Here is a 21,713-nt window from a genome sequence, read left to right on the forward strand (position 1 = left end):
TACCATATTGATCGTTCGATTAATTAGTATACAACTTTTGATTTCTAATTCTTTAATTTTTCATTAATTATTCATTTTCTAAAGATATCTTTGTTTATCGACTTAAAATAGCTCTATGAATAAACCTTGTATAGGCATTTTTCAGACAATAATCGAGTACAATATACCTTATGTCTACTGTTAGTAACTGAATGATATTTAAATACTCATGCATAATCAGTGGCAGGAGTGACGAGCCAATGCGCATGCGTGGCCTCGACATAAAAGAATTGTGACAAATCACCAGATAAGTGCAATTAAAACTTATGGAATGATGACTGTGGATTTTCTCAGGAATCGATTCCAGCTCAGACCGAACCGACCTCCTGTGTGTAGTTGGGCTTACCTCGCCCTCAACTTCAGACTCATGGGTTCTTTTCTTTTCTGTACACTTGAGTGATGAATGGTTAACAATTAAGGTTAAGGTTCAGATCCAAAAACGACTGCATGTATTTATTCACCATTATATTAACTATGTCAAGTGGATTTGAACACGTTACACACCAAATATTTAACACTGCTATCCAAAGACTACCCATCACATTTTCCATTCGCCTTGTCCCTCTTACTCAATGAACCGAATTTTTAATAAGAAAAAGCTATGCGCCATCGCTCCCCTTCCACAGACGAGCAATAATACCTCTTCAAATTCAAAAAAGTTTCAAGCTGCAGGTGATTTGTGCACGAACAGCTAGCTTCCTCAATTGCAGCTGTGAGTTATTAGATATATGACATGTGTTTAGTCATGTTGAATTGTGTTTATTGATTTCAAGGTCCATGTATGTATAACACTTATATTCGATAAGTCATCGTCTACAAAACGTCAAGAATACTTGGTGATAATGTCATTGTCAAGAAGGGTTTGCTCGCTTTAATTCCGTGGGGGCAGATATTTTCCGCTATAAAATATATGGATACATAAAAGACTTTTTATACGGCACAAAATAGAGGGAGAAAGCAGGGCATTCGAGGGTGAGGTTACTACGTAAGATAGAGAGCTTCTCGCTGACCTCTTAATTTGTAGGAGTGTTCACGAAATAAAATCGAATGCTTTGAAGGGAAATCCCCCCCCCCCACCCAAGCTGAAAGGGAACACCTCCTAAATACGTTACCAACAATAATCAACATGGAATCGACAGGTCAGTACTTACAGTCATAATTAGTTCTCTTAACTTGGTGAGAATTACTCTCATTTAAAATTTTAAGAATGCTAAATATTATATTACTCTATCATATATATGCCTTCGATTGGATAACCTGTTTGTGGTCATGGTGACAATTAGTCATTTACCCCGTTCAAGTACAAATGCACGTACGAGATTAACCAGTCCGTTAGCCAACACATCATAGTTCCGATACCTCAGTCTGTCTGGTAGGTAAAAAAAATGGTTGGTACTTCCATGACTGAATCATGAATTTAAAACAACAGCTCGATGTAACTCGCATATTCTCCAGATCATAGATATCAACAGTGGAACTGTCTGTAGTTTTTTTTTTCCGGGGACACAAAGTGAGTTCGGGTGATCCTCAGACCACTAAAAGAAATGGTCTAAAGATGGCCGAACAGTTCGGATAATCGGCGTACGTAAGCATATAATGAGGATTCAATAATGTATTAAAATAATTATCATTTCTTAGAAGAATTCAAGAAGCTGATCAGAGAATGTCAGAAGGCAAAGGAGACTGCATATTGTCCATATAGTCAATTTAGAGTGGGTTGCGCATTGATTACTGCGGATGGACACATGTACACAGGTATTGATGCCCTACATGATATCTTTATCAAATGTCGGGTAATAGCTATAGCTGGGTCGATGTACGCAGACATGGGTGCGTTCGATTATGCAGCCCTGGGAGAATCGAGGCACCTACCGAACTTCTTTTATCTCAACTGTTCAGAATCGAATGCCTCCTTCCAGCTATTCTAGTTCATTTCACTACGATCAGACTTTTCGTAAGAATTGTCTACATCAACTATTGGTTAAATGGTATGAGTGTGATAACCTAAGATCTTTTACAGTTCAGTGCGAACGTACCTGGGAAATATACATGTCAGACCACAGGGAGCCAAGGAACCGTGTTACAAACAAACAAACAAACAAACAAACAAACAAATTGGCATGGGTAAAGATATATCATTTTAAATCCATGGATAACTATTTATCGACATGTATATATGTATATACGGGCCTGTATATTATTGAAATAATATACTATCATGTTTCTGAATATACTATTCATACAACCAACTCAATATATATATATATATATATATATATATATATTTTTTTTTTTTTTTTTCTTCTATATGATCATCGCTGAGGAAGCGTGAAACTCTAAGGAACGACTTATTACATCGACTTATTACGTCTATAATGCTCTGCTACTAATATTGCATCGAGCACTGTTCTTTCCAGTGAGACACATATGAGTATATACATACACACACATATTATATATATATATATATATATATATATATATGTATATATATATATATATATATATATATATATATATATATATATATATATATATATATATATATATATATATATATATATATATATATATATATATATATATATAGTTGCATAGTTGCATAGTTGCATTTGGCCAAGTTTCGTTCTCCTGAACAAGCACGTTAACCCTGGCACTCCAGTCTATTCTTGCCTTAGCGCTAGGGCATATGAGGGCGCTGCTCAGTGGCGACATTCACCGATAATGCCATGATCGTGGTGATCATGACGATCTCGATCATGATCATGATTTTTTTCACCTTCTAGGCTCCAATGTGGAAAATGCATGCTACGGACTATCACTTTGTGCTGAAAGGACAACAGTATGCAAGGCCGTAACAGAAGGTCATCGAGAATTTAAAGCTATTGCTGTGGGAACGTGAGTGTATATTTTTGTAGTTTATACTATTAAAGAGGGTCACTCTAGGAAATCAAGGATTTGTTAGCAAACAACTAGTCCTGGAGAGTCATTGGTGAATTCATTTACATTAATTCTGCGTGAAAATTGAGAAATCCTGAATTGAAACGTATTCCTAGCTTTGGATACACATTGCCCCATGGGAGTGATAAGCGAGCATGCATATGCAATGACCGAATATAAATATTCATGAATCTTGAGTACTTATTGTCTTCAAATGAAAGTCATGGACATTTATGTTCTGCTAAAGCATGCAAATAAGGTTATTATTGATTGAACTAGCACAGGGTCATGTGGAGTGTCACCAAAGGTTTTAATGATATTCAATGATACCATTTCAATTCATTTCTACATACCGTTAATAATGTTAGCAATATATATTCATTACAGGGATATCAAGCACACTTTTAAAGGACCGTGTGGCGCCTGTAGACAGTTCATGGTGGAGGTAAGGCGTGCAATCATGTGACGTCAACTAGACAAGGCCTATTTTAGTGATGGGTGAAATTGATATCAGTACTGCTCGTTTCTCAGGTGTAAACGTCCATATGTCATATACATTTTGTATATTAACTATATGACTTGATGAACTTTCTATCTTATTACTTCTGATTCTAATGGCGTTTCTCAAGCTACAGAGCCTGCATGTCTGAAAAGAATTTAATCGGGTAACAAAATTTAAAAGATAGGATTTTGTAATTATGAAAGTTTAGTTTTGAATTCCTGAGGGTTCACCGTATTGAGTCCACTGTTCTGTCCTTTAATTTGATTGGTTTGTTTGGCGGAGGGGGGGGGGGGTTACCCTGTACTTTCCATTTGTATGATTGCCATATCAGTATTTGGTATATGGTTGTGGTTGTTAAAACGCTACAGCTGTAATGCATGTCCTGGTGTTGTTGACTGAGGCTCAAGAAATGTAACTGATGTTAATTTTAATGTCTGAACGATGACCGTTGATTCTGTCATGGCATGTCTGTGTTGTCTGGCAAATATATATTGCATGTTGTGTGTCAGAGTGGTCAGTATATTTGTCGTTACTGGTCTTGCGCCTTATAATTACACCCCTAGTACTTTTAATGATGGATGTCTTTATATATTCAAATGTTGTTTTACATGTAAACTCTTTAGTTAAATCATTAATGATGTTCTCTGTGTGTTTATGTGTTTGCGTACGTACGTACGTATGTATGTATGTATGTATGTATGTATGTACGTATGTATGTATGTATGTATGTATGTATGTATGTATGTATGTATGTATGTATGTATGTATGTATGTATGTGCGCGCGAGTGTGTCTGTATGTGTGTGTGTATATATAATATATATATATATATATATATATATATATATATATATATATATATATATATATATATATATATATATATATATATATATATACATTTCGAATGGACGTATGTCATATTACACGAAGGAATCTGCTTTGTTTTTTGTTTGTTATTGAATTTAGTTTGGTGAATGTGATCTCTACCTGGTAAAGCCTGATCTGACGTACATGAAGCTGTCCAGTGATCAGCTACTACCATTTGGATTCGGTCCTAAAGATCTACAGGCAGAGCGAATCTGATTCCCAACGGTCCGACAACCAAAAGCTTTCAATTTTGAATTGAACTGAATCATTTTACTTCGTTATGTAATAACAAAGTAGGTTAATAAAAACCAAGCAAGCTATATGTCGGTTCAGACAAGCTACATCAATGTTCGTTATCGGGAATGTAATTATCGATGAATAAATTGCTAAATGGTTGAATGACAAAAACGACGTCGCCTTGTTTTCTTTAATGCGACGAGTTCACACCATTTCTAAAAATGAAACAGAAACAGGGAATTAAATCATTTCAAATTTGTTCAAAGTATGAATAAAAGAGGAGATTAATTTCGTCTTAGTTGTATTTTTCATACAAAGAAAGGTCATTTTACCAACACTGCATTACATGACATGTCTAACACAGAGCTGTAAAATTAGGCATCTGGGGTCGTCGACTAAGGTATATTAGACGCTGGGGGCGCTGTATATAAACAATGTTAGGAATTTTTCTTGATCTCAGTCTAGAATCCATTACTAATGGAGTGAGCATTGTTTCAAGAAATGCGAAGCCCCACCCCCTCCAACCCCCACCCAGTGTCTAGTGGTGGGTCTTTTATGAGCAGCATTTACCAATGTTCATAACTCTATTTTAGAGAGGCCGTACAATACAACTAAGCCGTGAAACCTGCAGCTAGGATATTTTTTCATCGAATATAAACAAAAATGTATTCACTAAAAATTGGTAAATTAGTTATTTAAAGAAGAAGACATTATCTCTGTTAATTAATGGTCAATATTGAATTGTCAGTAGGCAGTGCAGTGGCAAGTTTCAATCTTGAGCGAGAAGAAAACTTGGTTTTACAATCTGTCACCACGTCAATATGTACTAGTGTAACTGGAATATCATTTTTCAATCAGGCCACTATAGCTACAGTACAAGTATCTACAAATCGTTAAAATGCCAATAATTAGACATTGGACATATTAACCAGTGGTCGATATTATTCATCAACAGCACAGAAACAGGTTGAAATAGTGATCGCCGTTGAGGGCGCTCATTTTGGTGCGGACCCAAAATCAATTTGATTGGATTTATCGTATATACTCCTACAAAAGAAGTTTATCTACAGGTGATACGATATTGTTCACGGTCTACGATATAACTAGTAATAAGTTATTGAACTTAATAATAAAACATTTTTTTTAAAACTCGTTCCCGTAACAGCAAGTGCAGCTTTAAAACATGTTGTACGGAAGAATTAACTTCTCCCGAGACAGAAAATAAGTGACCCTATCACAGCTGTTGAAATCTATTTTTAATATACTAAGAATTGATTATCACGATCAAAGATATGAAAGTTTGATATTTCTTTAATCAATGCTTTCGATTGAGGGTTCACGAATAGTCACCAAATGTTATATTTGTATTAATTTATGTATCAATCAAACACAAACACAAAATACTAGTATGTGTTAGCAAATAAAAGTATCGTAAACATATGAATAACTATATAGCTTATAATCATAACTTCGATTCTATTATGTATACATGTACATACACTGCATATGGTTCTGAATAATACTAGAAACATCGTAACGTAGTATAGAATACAGGTTTGTATATATATGTATGATGGACGTTATCATGTTATAAATATAATCTATAGTTATTTATGGTATATTCATGTATACATGCACAGTTCATTTGTTTCTTTGGTAACTGTTTGTATATGTTTATTTGTTGTTTATTAGGTTGTTTGTTTGTTTCTCTGTTTGTAATACGTTTCCTGTGAACAGACGTATATGACCATATGCATGATTTTTTTATTTATTTATTTATTTATTTATTTATTTATTTATTTATTTATTTATTTATTTATTTATTTATTTATTTATTTATTTATGTACTCAGCACAAAACCAGCTATGGAAGCTGATTTAAGGTTGTCATAATGAAAGAATGGAGACAAATAAATACATGACAAGACATAAGTAAAATTAAAAAAAGAAAAACAGTAGGCCTGCAACATAATCATAACCGCCCCCCCCCCCCATCCCCAATATTTAAATTACTACTCAGTGATGTCCCCATGTCGCGTAACTTCAGTCGATGTTTCTGCTATAAACTTTTTTTTAAATTCTTTTCTATAATGCAATGCCCACCTCGCCCTAGCTACTACGCATGAACAGCTCTTTGTTTTCGTCTTCATTATTTCCGGGAAGGTCTTAGTCACATGCATAGCCCGGGTAGAACATTTTACGGCAAGTTAGGGGGTCAAAATCCATATGCACGAACATACACGAACCGCGAACGTAGGCATCGAAATGGCGAGCCAGACATCTAACGGTACAATTCACGAAAGGCAGCGTTATTCTTACATAAATGGTAAGGAAATATCTTGTTTTTGGTACAGACAGGTTAGAATATTTCTTCTTATTTCAATTTAGGTGTTTTTAGTGAGACTGTTAGGCAAGGAAGTCATACAATCGAAAATCGTCAACAACCATCACAATTCAGTGATTCACAGAACCCGAATTACTATGAATGAATGGAAATCGTACTGTGCACAGTCACGTGTAAGCTAAAATAATGACAATAGAAGATATTTACGAGTATTCACAAAATACCTTCACCGGTGTCGGTATTTTGTTGTCGGTATTTAATTATTCGTTAATACATAATAACATCATTATGCTAACCCTATGACAATGGAGCTCCCGGAGAAGGGGAAGCTCACAAATGACTGTGAAACATGCATAACTTTACTATTGTAATTTGTATTGATATTATAACGTTGCATAATATATAGATGTATGGGGTTTATTTTGTGAGAAATGTCCCCGTTCCAAAGCAATTTTATTCTAAAAATGTATATTATGTGTATGATTCGTTTTCACTCCGTAAAATTTCACGATAAACGCACATTAATATCGCCCAATATCGGCGTCATCGTCACTCACCGGCTCAGTGAAAGTATCACAAACTAACATATGTGTGACGTATGTGGGGCAACAAACTTTCTATTTAAATGTGAACTCACACGAACTCTGAAGGATACCTTGAGAAGGATAGCGTAGGAGCAAACGCCAACGTACTTTCTTTGACGGCTAACCGTCTATGTGATCCGAGAGTTAATTCGGAAGATTTTTCAAGGTACAGTATGGCACGTCATCACCCATGAATCACCAGCTTTACTCTGTAATATGTAATGTCCACAATATCAGATATTATGTGTATTAATATTGTTTTTAAGAATTCCATGTGCCGTTCTACAGTTTGTCATATGTCAGAACATCGTACTAATACGCGAGTCATAGATTCTAGAGGTAGAATAAACCATAATGCTAGTATCACTACAACAAATAGGCAGTGAAACTGAAATCTCCAATCTGAAATGAAACTTAGTCTGTGTCTATATATCAAGATGAGCTCCATCTTCACTGTTCATTGTCTCGTATTTATGAATACATATATTGTCATATGATACTGTTTTTGCTAGTCTTCTTAAAGTACAGTCCCTTGGCCATGTTGTAATACCAGTACTAATCCTGCTTGCCATGCTTGCAGACGGTGCATACCTAAGGGACGACTTTCTCCCTAAGCAAGCAGGACTGTACCAGTACCGACAGTCGACAGTCGTTGTTAGTTGTATCATAGCTATATCATATATGTCCATGGTATTTGACAATGGCATGCATTGTGGGTTTAGAATGTGGAAGTATTATAGCAAGTAAGTTATTTAACACAAAAACGTTCCTTTGAAGTGACAGACATCGACATGTCCTAACTGAGTACTTGGCAAGGGACTATTAATAACCCTTTTCATATATGTGAAGAGGCTATTTCCTTCCACATTGTTTATGTCCTTGAGTCTGGGCATTATTGGGCTTGGCAATTTTATTTTTGTATGCACTCCTGCTGTTAACACTTGAAATTTATGCTGGCTTGGAGAACTCCAACAAATCTCTGTTCCTCTCTGCTGTGGTTCTTCCATATCAAAAACCTATCAAAAACCCAGAGAATAAAAAAAAAAATTAAAATCACCAGATCCTTGCTAAAGTCCTTGATAAATATAGAAAAATACTTTTTCACGAAATTCAACCTACATGTTGTGGAGTCTGTTATTTCTTGTGTAACAACTAATGTTCACTCAAGCTGCAAAATGGACGACTTCAAATCGATTAATTCAATATTGTACATGCTCTCAACCTCCATTAACACTGTAGTCAAGTTACTGGTGTTGTGACTGGAGAATGACTTTTTTCAAAATAGTCCATCAATAAATATAATGATAGTACCTGAGGTAGAAAATAGGTATAAATATCATTCCTGAGATGTAGAGGAATTAAAGCAAATGAACGTAGAAGTTCAGTATTCCAGATACATGTACGATGTAGTGCATACAAATGTATATGTCTGATTTAGCCCAGCAACTCACTAGACTATCTCATACTGTGGTTTTACTATATCTAGCTATCCAAAACAACATTGTGGTTTTGATCGTTGTAGATAGTAAGGGCATAATAAGTGTCTCGGTGAGCAACTGATTTAAAGTCAGAATATATTCAAAACCACCATTTATCTGCAAAAGAAAAATATACAAGAGAATTTAAGCTGTTACTTTAAAATGAAAGAAAATCAAAACAAATTGCCATACATGTATTTATGATAGTCCAACCATAGACCCTTGGTGGAAGGTCTATGGTCCAACTGACCATACAACAATGGTGTGACTCATGAATCGGATATCGTCCAAAGTGGTGGTCATTTTCATTATACTATTGTATTTTACTGTCTTTTATTACTTTGTTATTTCCAAACTCTGCCACTTGTGCCATTTATCACATAATACTGTGATGCAATTCTCAATGCATACATTGTATGTTGATTCAAAAAGATATGCAAATAATTAAGTCCAGTATTACTGTACTTTTTCGACATTTTTATGAGCATTTCTGTCCCACGAGATGAGTACATTTAGTTCTGCATGTACTAGCCTTCATAAACAATTCAATCTCTTATTACATCGACAACACGCAATAGTTGATAGTTGAAATAGGGGATAACGTTTTTTTTCTTCTCATTTTAAATATAAGGCCTAATAAAAGAAATTGTGTGGTTCCGATTACGCTCAATTTTAGAATAGGTGGGGTAGGTAGATTTTTTATTTTATTTTATTAATATTATATATTTTTTGTCTGTGTGAGTGTCTAGTTCAGGTTTTCCATTGTTTTCCAAATGGTCTCTGTGTAATGTCCAGCCATTACAGATTTGAAGAACTGTTTTATATTGTCTTTTTAAGTTGATGGTAGTTTCCGCATCCACTATTTCACGTGAGACTTCACAATATTTGTGATTTTATAATTTTTTTCTCAAATATGTAAAAAAAAAAAGAAAAAGTTTAGGGTTGGCAGTTAAGAGCTAGGTGTGGCTGGGTACCCGAAACCAAACAATTATTTTTTTAAACCTAAAGGGAACATTTCTGTAAATGAATGGATTTTTTTTTTACTTCCCACAGACTGTGTTTGTCTGGCTGTGTAGATTACATGACAAGCTCACATTTAAAAAAAATAAATATATATATATATATATCTTTGTGAAGTGTGCCCTTTCATAAAAGACCAAAATTTCTGATGATCAAAATAAATAAAGAATGGATTTTCTTGTTAGTCAGAAGGAAGAAATTACTGAGCGCCAGTGGTGTGTCAAATGTTGTAGATTTACAACAAGTAAACTGACCTACTGACCTAGTGAGGCTAGTCAAGTCAGGTCAACTGGGGTTCTGTAACTAACAAAATATCCTAAATTGCCATTGCTGATGACCTGTATTGAAGTGTTTACATTTTGTAGATATACCCTAAAATAGAACAAAAACAGTGAATGATTTGCAAAATTATAGGTCTAAATTTAGTTTGAGACTTGCTATCTGGCTTGACTGTTTACAGTGTGTCAAATGGTCAAAATCACTGAGCTTGTGTAAATCCATGCTCTCCAGTTCTCTTGTTGAGTCATCGTCATATAGTTACCATGGAACTATTTTGTTAAAAACAAGCATTATATTTGAATTATTAATCCAAGCAAAGCACAGTGCAGTTGTCTGCATCAAAACTATATTGAATTTTCAGTTTTGTATTAACCCCTCTATGTTAATTATTTGATATAGTCCAAGCATTTTAATCAACCAATCTGAAGGCCATGATAACAGATATAGACTTGTATGCTCTAAATATTAGCCATTCAGTGACCTCAACTTTCTGACCTTGAACATAAAATGTACAAAGGTCATTTAGTGTGAAACCTTGACTCAACACTGAAAGGCATGCAGCTGATGTTTATTTGAATCTGAGCCTTGAACTTGTAATGCTAGTCCTTCATTCAAGTTCATTGATGCTAAACCAGAAACTGACAGTTTGAACCTCATTCGTCATTTCAAATATGCCAAATTTGACATTTAATTTATGATAATACTAGAGGTGTAATCCTTCTTGGCACAAAATTAAGACATCTGAGGTTGTTAACTTAGCATGCAATCACAAAGGATTGAGAGTAATTAATTTATGTTGTCTGTTTTTAATATAAAATTTGATTATCCTGGTTTTGCAGTAAGTGTTATCCCAAATTGTAAATTACACGAATTCTTTGATATTGATTCATAAAAATCCGTACATGACGGAACCCAAAGTAGAACACAATGCACAGATGAGGTCCTAATAGTAATTAAGCTAGTGTATATTTATATTTAGTCTATAGGCTATGTATGGCTTTGAATCTAAAGATCTCCTGCTTCGTGATATTATTCAGGGATCTTCAGATTCAAAAAACAATGGATGGCCTCTAAACTAGATGAACAACACTGGTTTTCTGGGGAGGGGGGGGGGGGCACTTCGGTTTCCTCTTGCACTAATACTTAACCTTCCTCCTCTTATTAGGCAATGCCTGTTCGGTGGTAAATAAATAAATAAATAAAAATAAATAAATGCAGGTCCTAAGCTAATGTATTTAAATTAAAGTGCTGACAAGACATTAGTGTTTTCATAGTTTTCTGCCAGGCAAGTATCTTTATACCCAATAATCCTAATCTGACATGGTATGGTGCCTTAAATTTGAAGTGACTCCAGACTACTTTACCTTTTTATAATTGAATTGAATTACCAATCTTGCACAAGACTGATGTGTACATATTACCACTAAGAAAAATTCCTGTTGTTAGCGTTGTATTGATTCCAGGTGAAAGAACAGGACGTTAAAAAAATCCACCATTCTGTCTGATAATTCTTATGAATGTGTTGATATCTCACAACATGCTGTGATTGTAGGGTGTGTATACTTGTTGTTGTATGGACTCAAGGCTAGATTGCAGCTAGTCTGGATGCCAACATGGTCTCTAAGTCTAATTGAGGTGTAAATGATAACGATACTGTATAGGGACTAGACTAGATTGTAGCCTGTAGACTAGATGCACTTCAGTAGTCACATGTATGTCACATGTACCATGGCATATGGGGTTGTGGTTAAATTTAAGTCGCAAAAGTGATGTAAAGAGCATGCTATAGGTTTTACTTTTAGAGTCCAGGTAACTAACAGAGTTAGGAACCCTCAGGGTGTTATCATGTAATATTTCAATACACTACTTTGAAGTTTGTATAACACTATATTCAAAAAGTTTAGTGAGGGTTAAAGAGTGGGAAAATGACCCTGGAGCTTAGGTAGATTTTACCTACTAAAAGTATGTACATATATACTGGTGTAACAGAAATACACATCTTCATATACATATTGTGGTACTGCCCGTAATAAAAAAAAAAACCATCACTTCTCATGGAATCAAAGGTCAAAATGTGGTCATAACAGCATGGAAGGAAGGCTTGAAAACAGCCAAAATTCCCCTACCATGTGCATTATGGTTGGACACATCGCGGTGCCAGAATATTCACTTTCATACCAGAACATAGTATATTCATGGAATGCTAGAAAGTATTAATTGTTGTCTTCTAACATTAAAAATGAACACATGTTGGTACTGTATGTGAGAATCCCCAGTCAGTGATGTAAACCAACCAATACAAGTCATGTGACAAAGTGACTTTTGGAATTCTTGGTAACGTCAGTATACATACATATTAATTTGTACATTGCCTGTCAAGACATTCATTGAACCCCCAAAAGGCCACCTACATGTATATCCACTGTGCAGCCATACACTAAGTTATTACTAACTATAACTGTTCACTATTTTCTGTTCATTTTTACCTTTTGAAAAATACACCAAACCTTTTATTCATTCATTCTGATTAGTAGATTAACTACATGTATGTTAGTTGTGTACATTGGCTTGATGCCCATATGTAAACAATCTTGGAAGAGATATGGATCAATCATTCCATTCATTTGTCAACAAATTGCTAATTGTGGAATGCTAAATTAAATAGAGTTTGATCACTTGGCAGTCACACATGCATTTGTGCAGTGACAAAATTATGTACCTGTTAAAAGTAAAATTGTAAAAATATGAAAAAATTCGCTCCCAATACAGGGACTGGCTTTTAATCCTAGCTGTTTTTCTCAACTTGTAGACTTACATGTACAAGTAGATAACCCTTGGTAGAAAGAGGATTGCATTTGACTTGTATCTATTTGAGTAAAGTACATTTTCACAATATATTTAGAAAATATAATTCACTAATCATATACACATGTAATTAGAAGGAATTGATCCCTTTACTGATTGCATACACTTCCTCTTCAACTTCAGACTGACGATGGAGGATTTATAACCACGGAAATGAACTATTAAATTTCCAAATTTTGGAAAATATATTGTAGTCATCTAAGTACAGGTCAATCCCTTCAATATAAAGTGATGACACATTTTTCTGCAGTCTCAGAAAATGAAACATATATTTCATGAAATTATGTCATCAGTGAACTTTTGAATGTGCTCAATGTGTTTCGTGTTTTAGGATTATTGTTCATGTTTCATCTACTCTTACATGTAATGTACATTGGCTGTAACTGGGAGTACAGGGGTGTTATTTTCAAACAGTTAATAATATAGTAAATCATGTTGTTAAAATACCAATAATTAAGACATTGTGCATGCTAATCAGAGGATAATTTTATTTATCTATAAGTAGTACAGGTTGAATTATGATTGCATTGGGTCGCTGACACAGACCTAAAAAGAAATTGGATTTTTTGTGTCATATTGTGTGTACAGCTTGACAAATACATTTACGTATAAGGTGATTCATTTCAGTGTAGGGTACAATACTATTGAGCTTTTCGATATTACCATGTGGTGATACTTTTAGGATTATACTGTCAAGAGAAACACAAATATTTGTTTTGATGGCCATGGTTATAATATTGCCACAAGATAGTTGAAAATTGCACTTGTATATAAAGAGAAATACAACTCTTTGTTTTGATGGCCATGGTTGATATTACATTTACCCACAGGGTGATACTGTTAGGATCATTCCTTTTAAGAGAAACACAGATATTACTTTTGTTGGCCTTGGGTGATATTATCACAGGATGTTAGTTGTAAGATTGCACCAGTAAGAGAAACACAGATATTGTTTTGATGGCCATGGGTGATAAGATTGTACCTGTAAGAGATACACAAATATTTGTTATGATGGCCTTAGTCGATATTATCACAGGATGATAATTTAAGATTGCACCTGTAAGAGAAGCATACATTGTGTATTTTATGGTCATACATGTAGCTAGCATTTATATTGCCACATGGTCATGATTTTTTGCTTAGACCTATAGTATGAAACAGAAGTCTTTGTCATGATGGCCATGTGTACATTTGTATTGTTGTATGCTAAATGTATACAGGATTATAGTTTTGGCATGTACTTTTATCCAGAAACATAGACATTTGTTTTGATTACCACATTTAATATTACCTTACCATTTAGGATCATGTTCAATGACTTGTACCTGTTAGTAGAAACATAAATATTTATTTATATGGCCGTGGTTGATGTTACCACAGGACATATAAATATTTGGCTTGTGCCTGTCAGTTTGTGTAACTAGAAACAAAAGTTTTATTCTATGACAAGGTAATATCAAGGAGCATGCATGTAGTTAGTTTTTGGTTTGTCTTGGGAAGGAGAAACATCGCTACCTGTTTTAATGTTTACAGTTGATGTTGCCACAGGAGCAAAGCTTTTTGCTAAGATCAGACTTGTGAGTAGCAAATATGTCTGATGACTGTGGTTGATATTGGCAAGTAAACTGTAACCAGAAACATAAATATTTATTTTAATGGCCATGGCTAATGTTGTCATGGAATCAATATTGTTGCTTGGACTTGCAAGTAGAAATGTAAATATATGGTTGGATGATTGTCAGGCTGTGATTACCAGGTAGGGTGTGACTGAAAACATAAATATTAATTTTTCAGGCCATGGTTGATATTTAACACAGCCACTCACAAGTTCTGATTTGTTGCTTGGGAAAATGGTCTGATGTTTTCAATTGTTTGCAATCTAATTGAACTGATAAAACAAAGTACTATTTATTTCAGAATGTCAAAACCTCAAACAGGACGTCCCAAGTACAAATTTGATTCTGTAGGATGTTTTGGCCGAGCTCACATCATGAACATTCTCAATGTGGAAATTTTACATGTTAATATATATATTTCTCATTTGTGAATTCATACCTTATAAATTAATTTTATTTTTAAGGAAATTTTTGGAAAATTTTAGTTTTGTGAAGACTTGCACACTGTCATCATCAGAGTCATAGTAAACAGCAGTTTGATATCAGATAAATTAATTGCTAACAACCCTTTAGTTTTGATTTCCTTTAAGAGCAAATTGTTGATTTAAAATGTCTCTCCAAAAAATATGTTTCAAGTGTACATTAATTTTGTATATGATATATTATTTTAGTGGTATTAAATCACAGATTGTACATATAAGCTGTACAGACCTTTGTTTGTTTTACAGTACATATGTATTTTGCAGTACATATATGTATATGTTACATTTTTAGATATGTTCATCATATTTTATTATGAAATATATGATCATAACTCATTTTAAAAAGATATTGCTGTGGTGTAAAAAAAGGAGAAAAAGTACTGGTTCCAGTCCTATTAAGTATTATACATGTAGAAGTTTAGTATCAGCATGATCAGGCAGTTCTGTGTAATGCGAATGGAATAGTCCATCTACCCTTCCTTCCCTATTTGGCATAGTGGACAATCCATCAATGTCACTCCCCAATTGTAAAATGGATTGTCCCATCACAATAAAGCTTGTATGCGGTTTCCTTATCAAACCAAATATTCTACTATATTGGTGAATCGGTAATACATATACATATATGATGCTGATGATGACAACGATGGTGTCTTCACATCCTGCACATCATTACTAGGTGTGGTTTGGTACAGGTGTATGTACGTAGATACGGGAGACAGTCAATACCAGTGTCAAAGGTCACAGTCTCCTTCTGTATATTGTATTATTTACAACTATGGTTGGTGGCATGATATAGTAGTGTTTGGATAGATAAAATATAGAGAGGAATTATGAAGAAGAGACAAAACTGGAACCGCCGCAGTCGTTTTACAGGTTTTGTACCATTTGTACAGTTTTGACATTCATTGTTTGTTTATAAAATGGGATTTTGTACCCGGTTATTTCAAGGTTTTAGAATGTCATTATTTCAATAGTTCTCACATCTCATATGTCATACATGTATATAGTTTGCATGTAGTTAATGTTGTAATGTAGATTTTTGTCAAAATATTTCAGTTTAGGTTTAAAATTTGGTATGATAATATAATGGTATTAGATTGAATTTAATATTTTATGTTAATTTGTATTTTCGTTTTATGGTTAATGTTATGTTAATCAATTTTTTTTTCTTTTTTCATCAATAATTCACAGGTGTTTCAAATTCTTTAGGACTAGCCACCAGAATGAACAATACCCATCTTCAACAAATCAGAGAAAAGGCACAGGTAAGACATTCATTATTTCATCTAATATGAGGGAGGGTTATATACAAAATGTTATTTGTAAAGTTATCAATCAATCAATCAGTCAATCAATCAATCAATCAATCAATCAATAAATCAACTTCTATAGTGCTGAATTCCAGAGCAATGTTCTGTTCAGTAGCGCTGACTGGCTAAAGCACACTGCAGGCTTTGGTGAACAAATAAGTCTTTAGTTTTGTTTTGAAACAACCCAGGCTGGAGGCTTGGCGAATGTCAAGTGGCAAAGAGTTCTATAGTTTGGGGGCAGCATATGAGAATGAACGACTTCCATAGGTGATTTGTCTATAATTTGTTGTTGCAAGCAGATTCTTGTTTGTAGAATGTAGAGTGCGACTCAGTGTGTATGGCTGGAGAAGATCTCAAATGTATTCTGGAGTTAAGTCATGAAGAGCTTTACATATTTTATAAAATTTTGTTATCAATCCTAAGATGAACACATAACTAATGCAAAATTAAGTTATGTTGGTTTACTCAAGAATGTGTACATTATAAGACTATCTAGTGTCAATTTACTAAAACTGTATAGATAACAATTGTGTTATGTACAATGTACACATACATGTATGACACCCCCCCCCCCCCCCACACCCCACCCATCACCACTACAATGTAGCTGCACCCTGCATTCTCAGTACCAATATAGGAACAAGTGGGTTTCCATCAAATGCTTCTAATGATAAAGTATCATTTAAATGTCTACGTTGGTTTAGGATTAACATTCTGATGAGATAAACAGTAGAAAAGGAAGGTCTAGAAAAAAAGAGTGGTTCATGTAATCTCTGAGGGTCAACTGATAAACTAGCAGTAAAACAAGAACCAACCTGGGATTGAATTCTTGGCCTTTAAAGCTTAGTTCAAATTAGGATTAAAATTAAGAAGTGGACACCAGTTGTCTGGTAGAGCTGTATTAAATATTGCTCCTTAACTAACATATGATCTTATTTGATCTGTATGACTCAACTTATGTACAGTGCTAAAGATAGCAGTAATCCAAGACTGTGGGACCCAAACATCTAGATTTAATCAGTCAATAAGATTATATTGAGTGTTTTTCTTTAGAAAATATTGATGAAACATTTGTTTTGAAAAGTGCCAAAACTTTTTAAAAATTAACTTTAGTTTTTTACCACTTAGTATGTGTTCAGGTTTGGCACTGGTATTGCATTGATACAATGGAAATTACCAATTTATAAATTATGAAATGTTCCTATCCATACATGACTGTCAACCTAAAATCGTAATTCTATTATGTTTTTTCTGACTGATACAATGGAAATTATCAATTGTACAATTTATTGCGACAAAAATTTGATGTCTATAGAAATACCCTTTGATCAAGTTTTAAAGTCTGTTATTGTTAGAATCAAGATATTAAAAGGACAGTCAGAAAAAATGTAATACAATTAAGATTTTAGGTTGACAGTCGTGTATGGATAATAACATTTTGTATTTTATAAATCAGAACCTTGGAAAAATGATAAAAATTATCAATTACTAGTCATTATATTGTACTTGACTAGACAGGTGTTTTCAGATGACTAAGCAATTGACCATTTTTCATGGTTCTTTTTGCTATACAGCCTGCACAATTATGTTTATTTTAACCAATTCTTACTTTTAAATTTTATTATAAACATTTGATTATTATTTGATTTGATTTTTTTTAAAAATGAGTAAGAAAGCTTGTAAGGTTGTATTAGTTGTTGTAAAAGTTTGTGTTAAATGGTAGTACACAAACCTGCTGTAAAAAAATCTGCTGTAAAGTTACAACTGCTTTGATCTGTAATGTGAAGTAGTAAATTTTTATGTTAAACTTTTCTTGAAAGTATATTCTTGCAGTATCCTAAGTGTTTGTTGAAATTGTATGGTAACTTTTTTTGTAGACAGCTTTCTCTTGTTTAATTACAGAGTCTCCAGATTTGAATTGTTCTGGTAATTTTTTTATAGAGATGTTTTTTGTCTGATTGCAGAGTCTCCGGAGTGAGCTTGTTGAACATTTAGATGCTCAGTTGGAAGACATTTTTACTAACTTTATTGATGAAGTGGACGGCAATAAATCTGGACGATCAACTCCAATACTAGAGGAACCGGAGAGAAAGAGAAGGTAAGGTAATCAGCTGTGTGTGAAATGAGAGATGTGAAGTCAGACTGGCCAGCTTAGAATCTGCAGGTTGAAGGCTCAAGCCTTACATTGGCACTTTGTTTTTGAACAGCTAAAGTCTTTGGGCAAGATTTGAACCACGATTGTACCTCAGTCAACCCAGCTGTATAATTGGGGACCTGGTAGGATAGGGGTTGCAATGTGAGTGCTTTATAAAATCCTATGTGCTTATAGAGGCTGCACTGGATTGTATGCCCCCATGGCATTAGGGAAGTATAGAGGGCTGTTGTGTCATTATAGGTCCATGCCAGGGGTATTAATTGTAAATTGCTTTGGGCACAGTGTGGGGAAGTGCTGTAAAAAACTAAAATTATTATGTGTACACATGCAAAGACTTTCTCTCTTCACTGCATTTCAGAGAATTGTTTGTTTTTCACTAAAACAGGCCAGAAAAGTACAGATAAAGAGTTCAAAGTAACTTCCCTTAACTTCTAGATAATTTCATGAAAAAAAAGAGATTATTAATAGTGATTTTTAAAAAGCTTTAATTTTGTTTATATTTTCTTCCTCAAAGGAAAAATGGTGACTTACCAGACAAAACCTTTATTGCCAGACGGTCTGTCCTAACGTAAGTACTGTATATAATCTCTACACTTGACATACATGTCTATACAATGAACTGATCACAACATCACACCACCTCACTCTTATTAGCATGTGGCATAATTCTGTTATCCAGTGTGGATCAAAATACAAAGAATCTGTATAAAGTTCATCCCCCAATTGATCACCCCACTTTAAAGGCCCAGTTTGGATAAGGGTTCAAATTTAGGTGTGTGAAACAGTTGCGTGACAGAAACATTCTAAAAAAAATATATAGCGCCACTGATAAGATAACACTGATGTCAAAACCAGGAATTGAAACCCTGGCCTTTAAAGGCTCCGTGCTAGATTTTGAAAATGCTTCACTGGACAAAGGTATCCAGAAAGTTGTAAACCTCTGAAACAGTACAAACCATGAACCTATGCAGTACAGGATTTGACAGAGTACGTACCTTGGAAATTGAATATCTTAAACTTTTGATGGTACTTTGTTCATGAAAACTCCAACATATTCTATGTTAAAATGGACGTTAAAATAAAGAAGAAGATAGGATCATAAGTTGCTATAAAAGTAGTCAAGTCACTGGCAAAGCTACTTTACAGAGTCTCCCATGAACTTGCAGTTGGTACAGAGTTGGATTTCTGTGTGAGCTTTTACTAAATTTCCCTCTCAGTTTCATGTTCCCAAAACCTTAACAAAGATATTGATTATGTATATGTATATACAATAGTTGGATGACAGTAGACTGTCTGTTAACCACTCATGAAAATATCATATATGTTTATTTAGGGAGCTGATATCATAGCATAAGATTTCCCATATAGCTAAGTGATAGTAGTTTGTCTGTTGGCTATTCACAATAATATCATCCATTTATTTATTTATTTGGGAGACTAATATCATAAAATTGGATTTGCCTGGTATATAGTTACACATAGAACTATTACGTTTCTGAAATACCATCCTTTGGATTATTTTGTCTGCTATAAATAAGCACAAATGTGCTTTTTTAGCACAACTGAACTTGTTCAGTAGTGCTATAGGGATCGCCCGGCGTCTGTCTGTCTGTGTGTGTGGATGTGTGTGTGTGTGTGTGTGTGTAAACAACTTAAAGTCAAAAACCGCTGAACCGATTGCCACGATATTTGGTGGGTCCGTTACTTTGGGTGTCTAGTTGGGAAATTGTTCAAATCAAAATGATCGCATCACAGGTGTGTGATTTGGGTCAAAAAATGTGATTTTTGGTCAAAAAACTTAAACTCAGAAACTACTGGGCAGATTGGTGCGAAATTTGGTGGGAACATTCTTAAGGGGGTGTAAAGTAAGATTTGTTCATGACGGGATGATTCCATCAGTGATATGCAAATTAGAGCTAAAAATGTGTCTTTTTGGTTAAAAATCTATAATTCTAAAACTACTGAGCAGATTGGGCTGAAATTTAATGGGAATGTATCTAGGGATGTATGGACGAAGAAATATTAAGCATACCATGATTCCATGAGTGATATGCAAATTAGGTGTAAAAATGTTCATTTTTGGTCAAAAACTTATATCTCAAAAAGTACTTGGTCAATTAGTCTGAAACTTGGCAAGATGTTTCTGAAACTGTTATTCTGCAGATTTTCTTAAAAACATTTTGACAAAATTGGCCCTAGCAACCATGACCACACCCTTTAGCAACAACCAAATGACAGTATATTTTGGTCAACTAACAACATCATCTGGTAAGCAAGTGAGTAAACATTCAAAAAATGTATGCAAATACCCTAGCAACCATGACCACGCCCATAGCAACAGCCAAACGGTGGTGTATTTCACAAAGATAACAATAGGGTTTAATAGATAATTGAATAAACATCCAAAAAATGTATGTAAATTTGCATAGCAACAAGACCACGCCCATAACAACAGCCAAATAATCACGTATATTGCAAAGATAACAACAGGAATAGAAAGACAGATGAATAAACATTCAAAAAATGTATGCAAATACCCTAGTAACCATGACCACGCCCATAGCAACAGCCAAACGGTGGTGTATTTCACAAAGATAACAACAGGGTTTAATAGACAATTGAATAGACATTCAAAAAATGTATGTAAATTTTCCTAGCAACAAGACCACGCCCATAGCAACAGCCAAATGATCATGTATATTGCAAAGACAATATCAGGAATTCATACACAAGTGAACAAAAACATACACAAATGTATGCAAATATATCTAACAACATGACCACGCCCATAGCAACAGCCAAATGATAGCATTTATCGTAAAGATATCAACATGGTTGGATAGGCAACTGGATAGTTCTTCAGCAAATAAACACCTATTGTTAGCATAGACTAGCATATGGATAAACATTTTTAAAAACTACAGTTGTGCTACAACGCCATTGGCGGTATTTTTAATAAGTTGTAATTTCCCATTACTACGAAAACGGAAT

The 21,713-nt window shown here is 34.2% G+C and overlaps 2 protein-coding genes across 6 annotated transcripts in view; both read left to right on the forward strand.

Annotated features, from left to right (window-relative positions):
* The first annotated feature begins 1,165 nt into the window (after positions 1 to 1,165).
* LOC144434640 (cytidine deaminase-like) lies at positions 1,166 to 4,579 on the forward strand. The gene is made up of 5 exons (XM_078123141.1): positions 1,166 to 1,178; positions 1,678 to 1,794; positions 2,826 to 2,937; positions 3,367 to 3,424; positions 4,450 to 4,579. The coding sequence occupies exons 1-5, from the start codon at positions 1,166 to 1,168 to the stop codon at positions 4,564 to 4,566; spliced, it is 417 nt and encodes a 138-aa protein (XP_077979267.1). The 3' UTR covers positions 4,567 to 4,579.
* Positions 4,580 to 6,804: 2,225 nt separating this feature from the next.
* The window catches only part of LOC144433627 (sterol O-acyltransferase 1-like), a 31,247-nt gene continuing 16,338 nt past the window's right edge, over positions 6,805 to 21,713 (forward strand). The window contains exons 1-4 of one of the 5 annotated variants that reach the window (XM_078121963.1): positions 6,805 to 6,912; positions 16,449 to 16,522; positions 18,532 to 18,665; positions 19,237 to 19,290. In XM_078121963.1, coding sequence (XP_077978089.1) covers positions 6,813 to 6,912; positions 16,449 to 16,522; positions 18,532 to 18,665; positions 19,237 to 19,290 — 362 coding nt within the window. In that variant the 5' untranslated portion in view covers positions 6,805 to 6,812. The other 4 variants (XM_078121968.1, XM_078121967.1, XM_078121966.1 and 1 more) reach the window with 4 other exon arrangements.

The sequence above is a fragment of the Glandiceps talaboti genome, chromosome 4, assembly GCF_964340395.1.
Source record: "Glandiceps talaboti chromosome 4, keGlaTala1.1, whole genome shotgun sequence".
NCBI lineage: Eukaryota > Metazoa > Hemichordata > Enteropneusta > Spengelidae > Glandiceps > Glandiceps talaboti.

Excerpts from the sequence above, each read along its gene's own strand:
- LOC144434640 (XM_078123141.1), top strand. Across the intron at positions 1,795-2,825 it reads GGATGGACACATGTACACAG|GCTCCAATGTGGAAAATGCA; the intron begins GTATTGATGCCC and ends TTCACCTTCTAG. Across the intron at positions 3,425-4,449 it reads GTAGACAGTTCATGGTGGAG|TTTGGTGAATGTGATCTCTA; the intron begins GTAAGGCGTGCA and ends TATTGAATTTAG.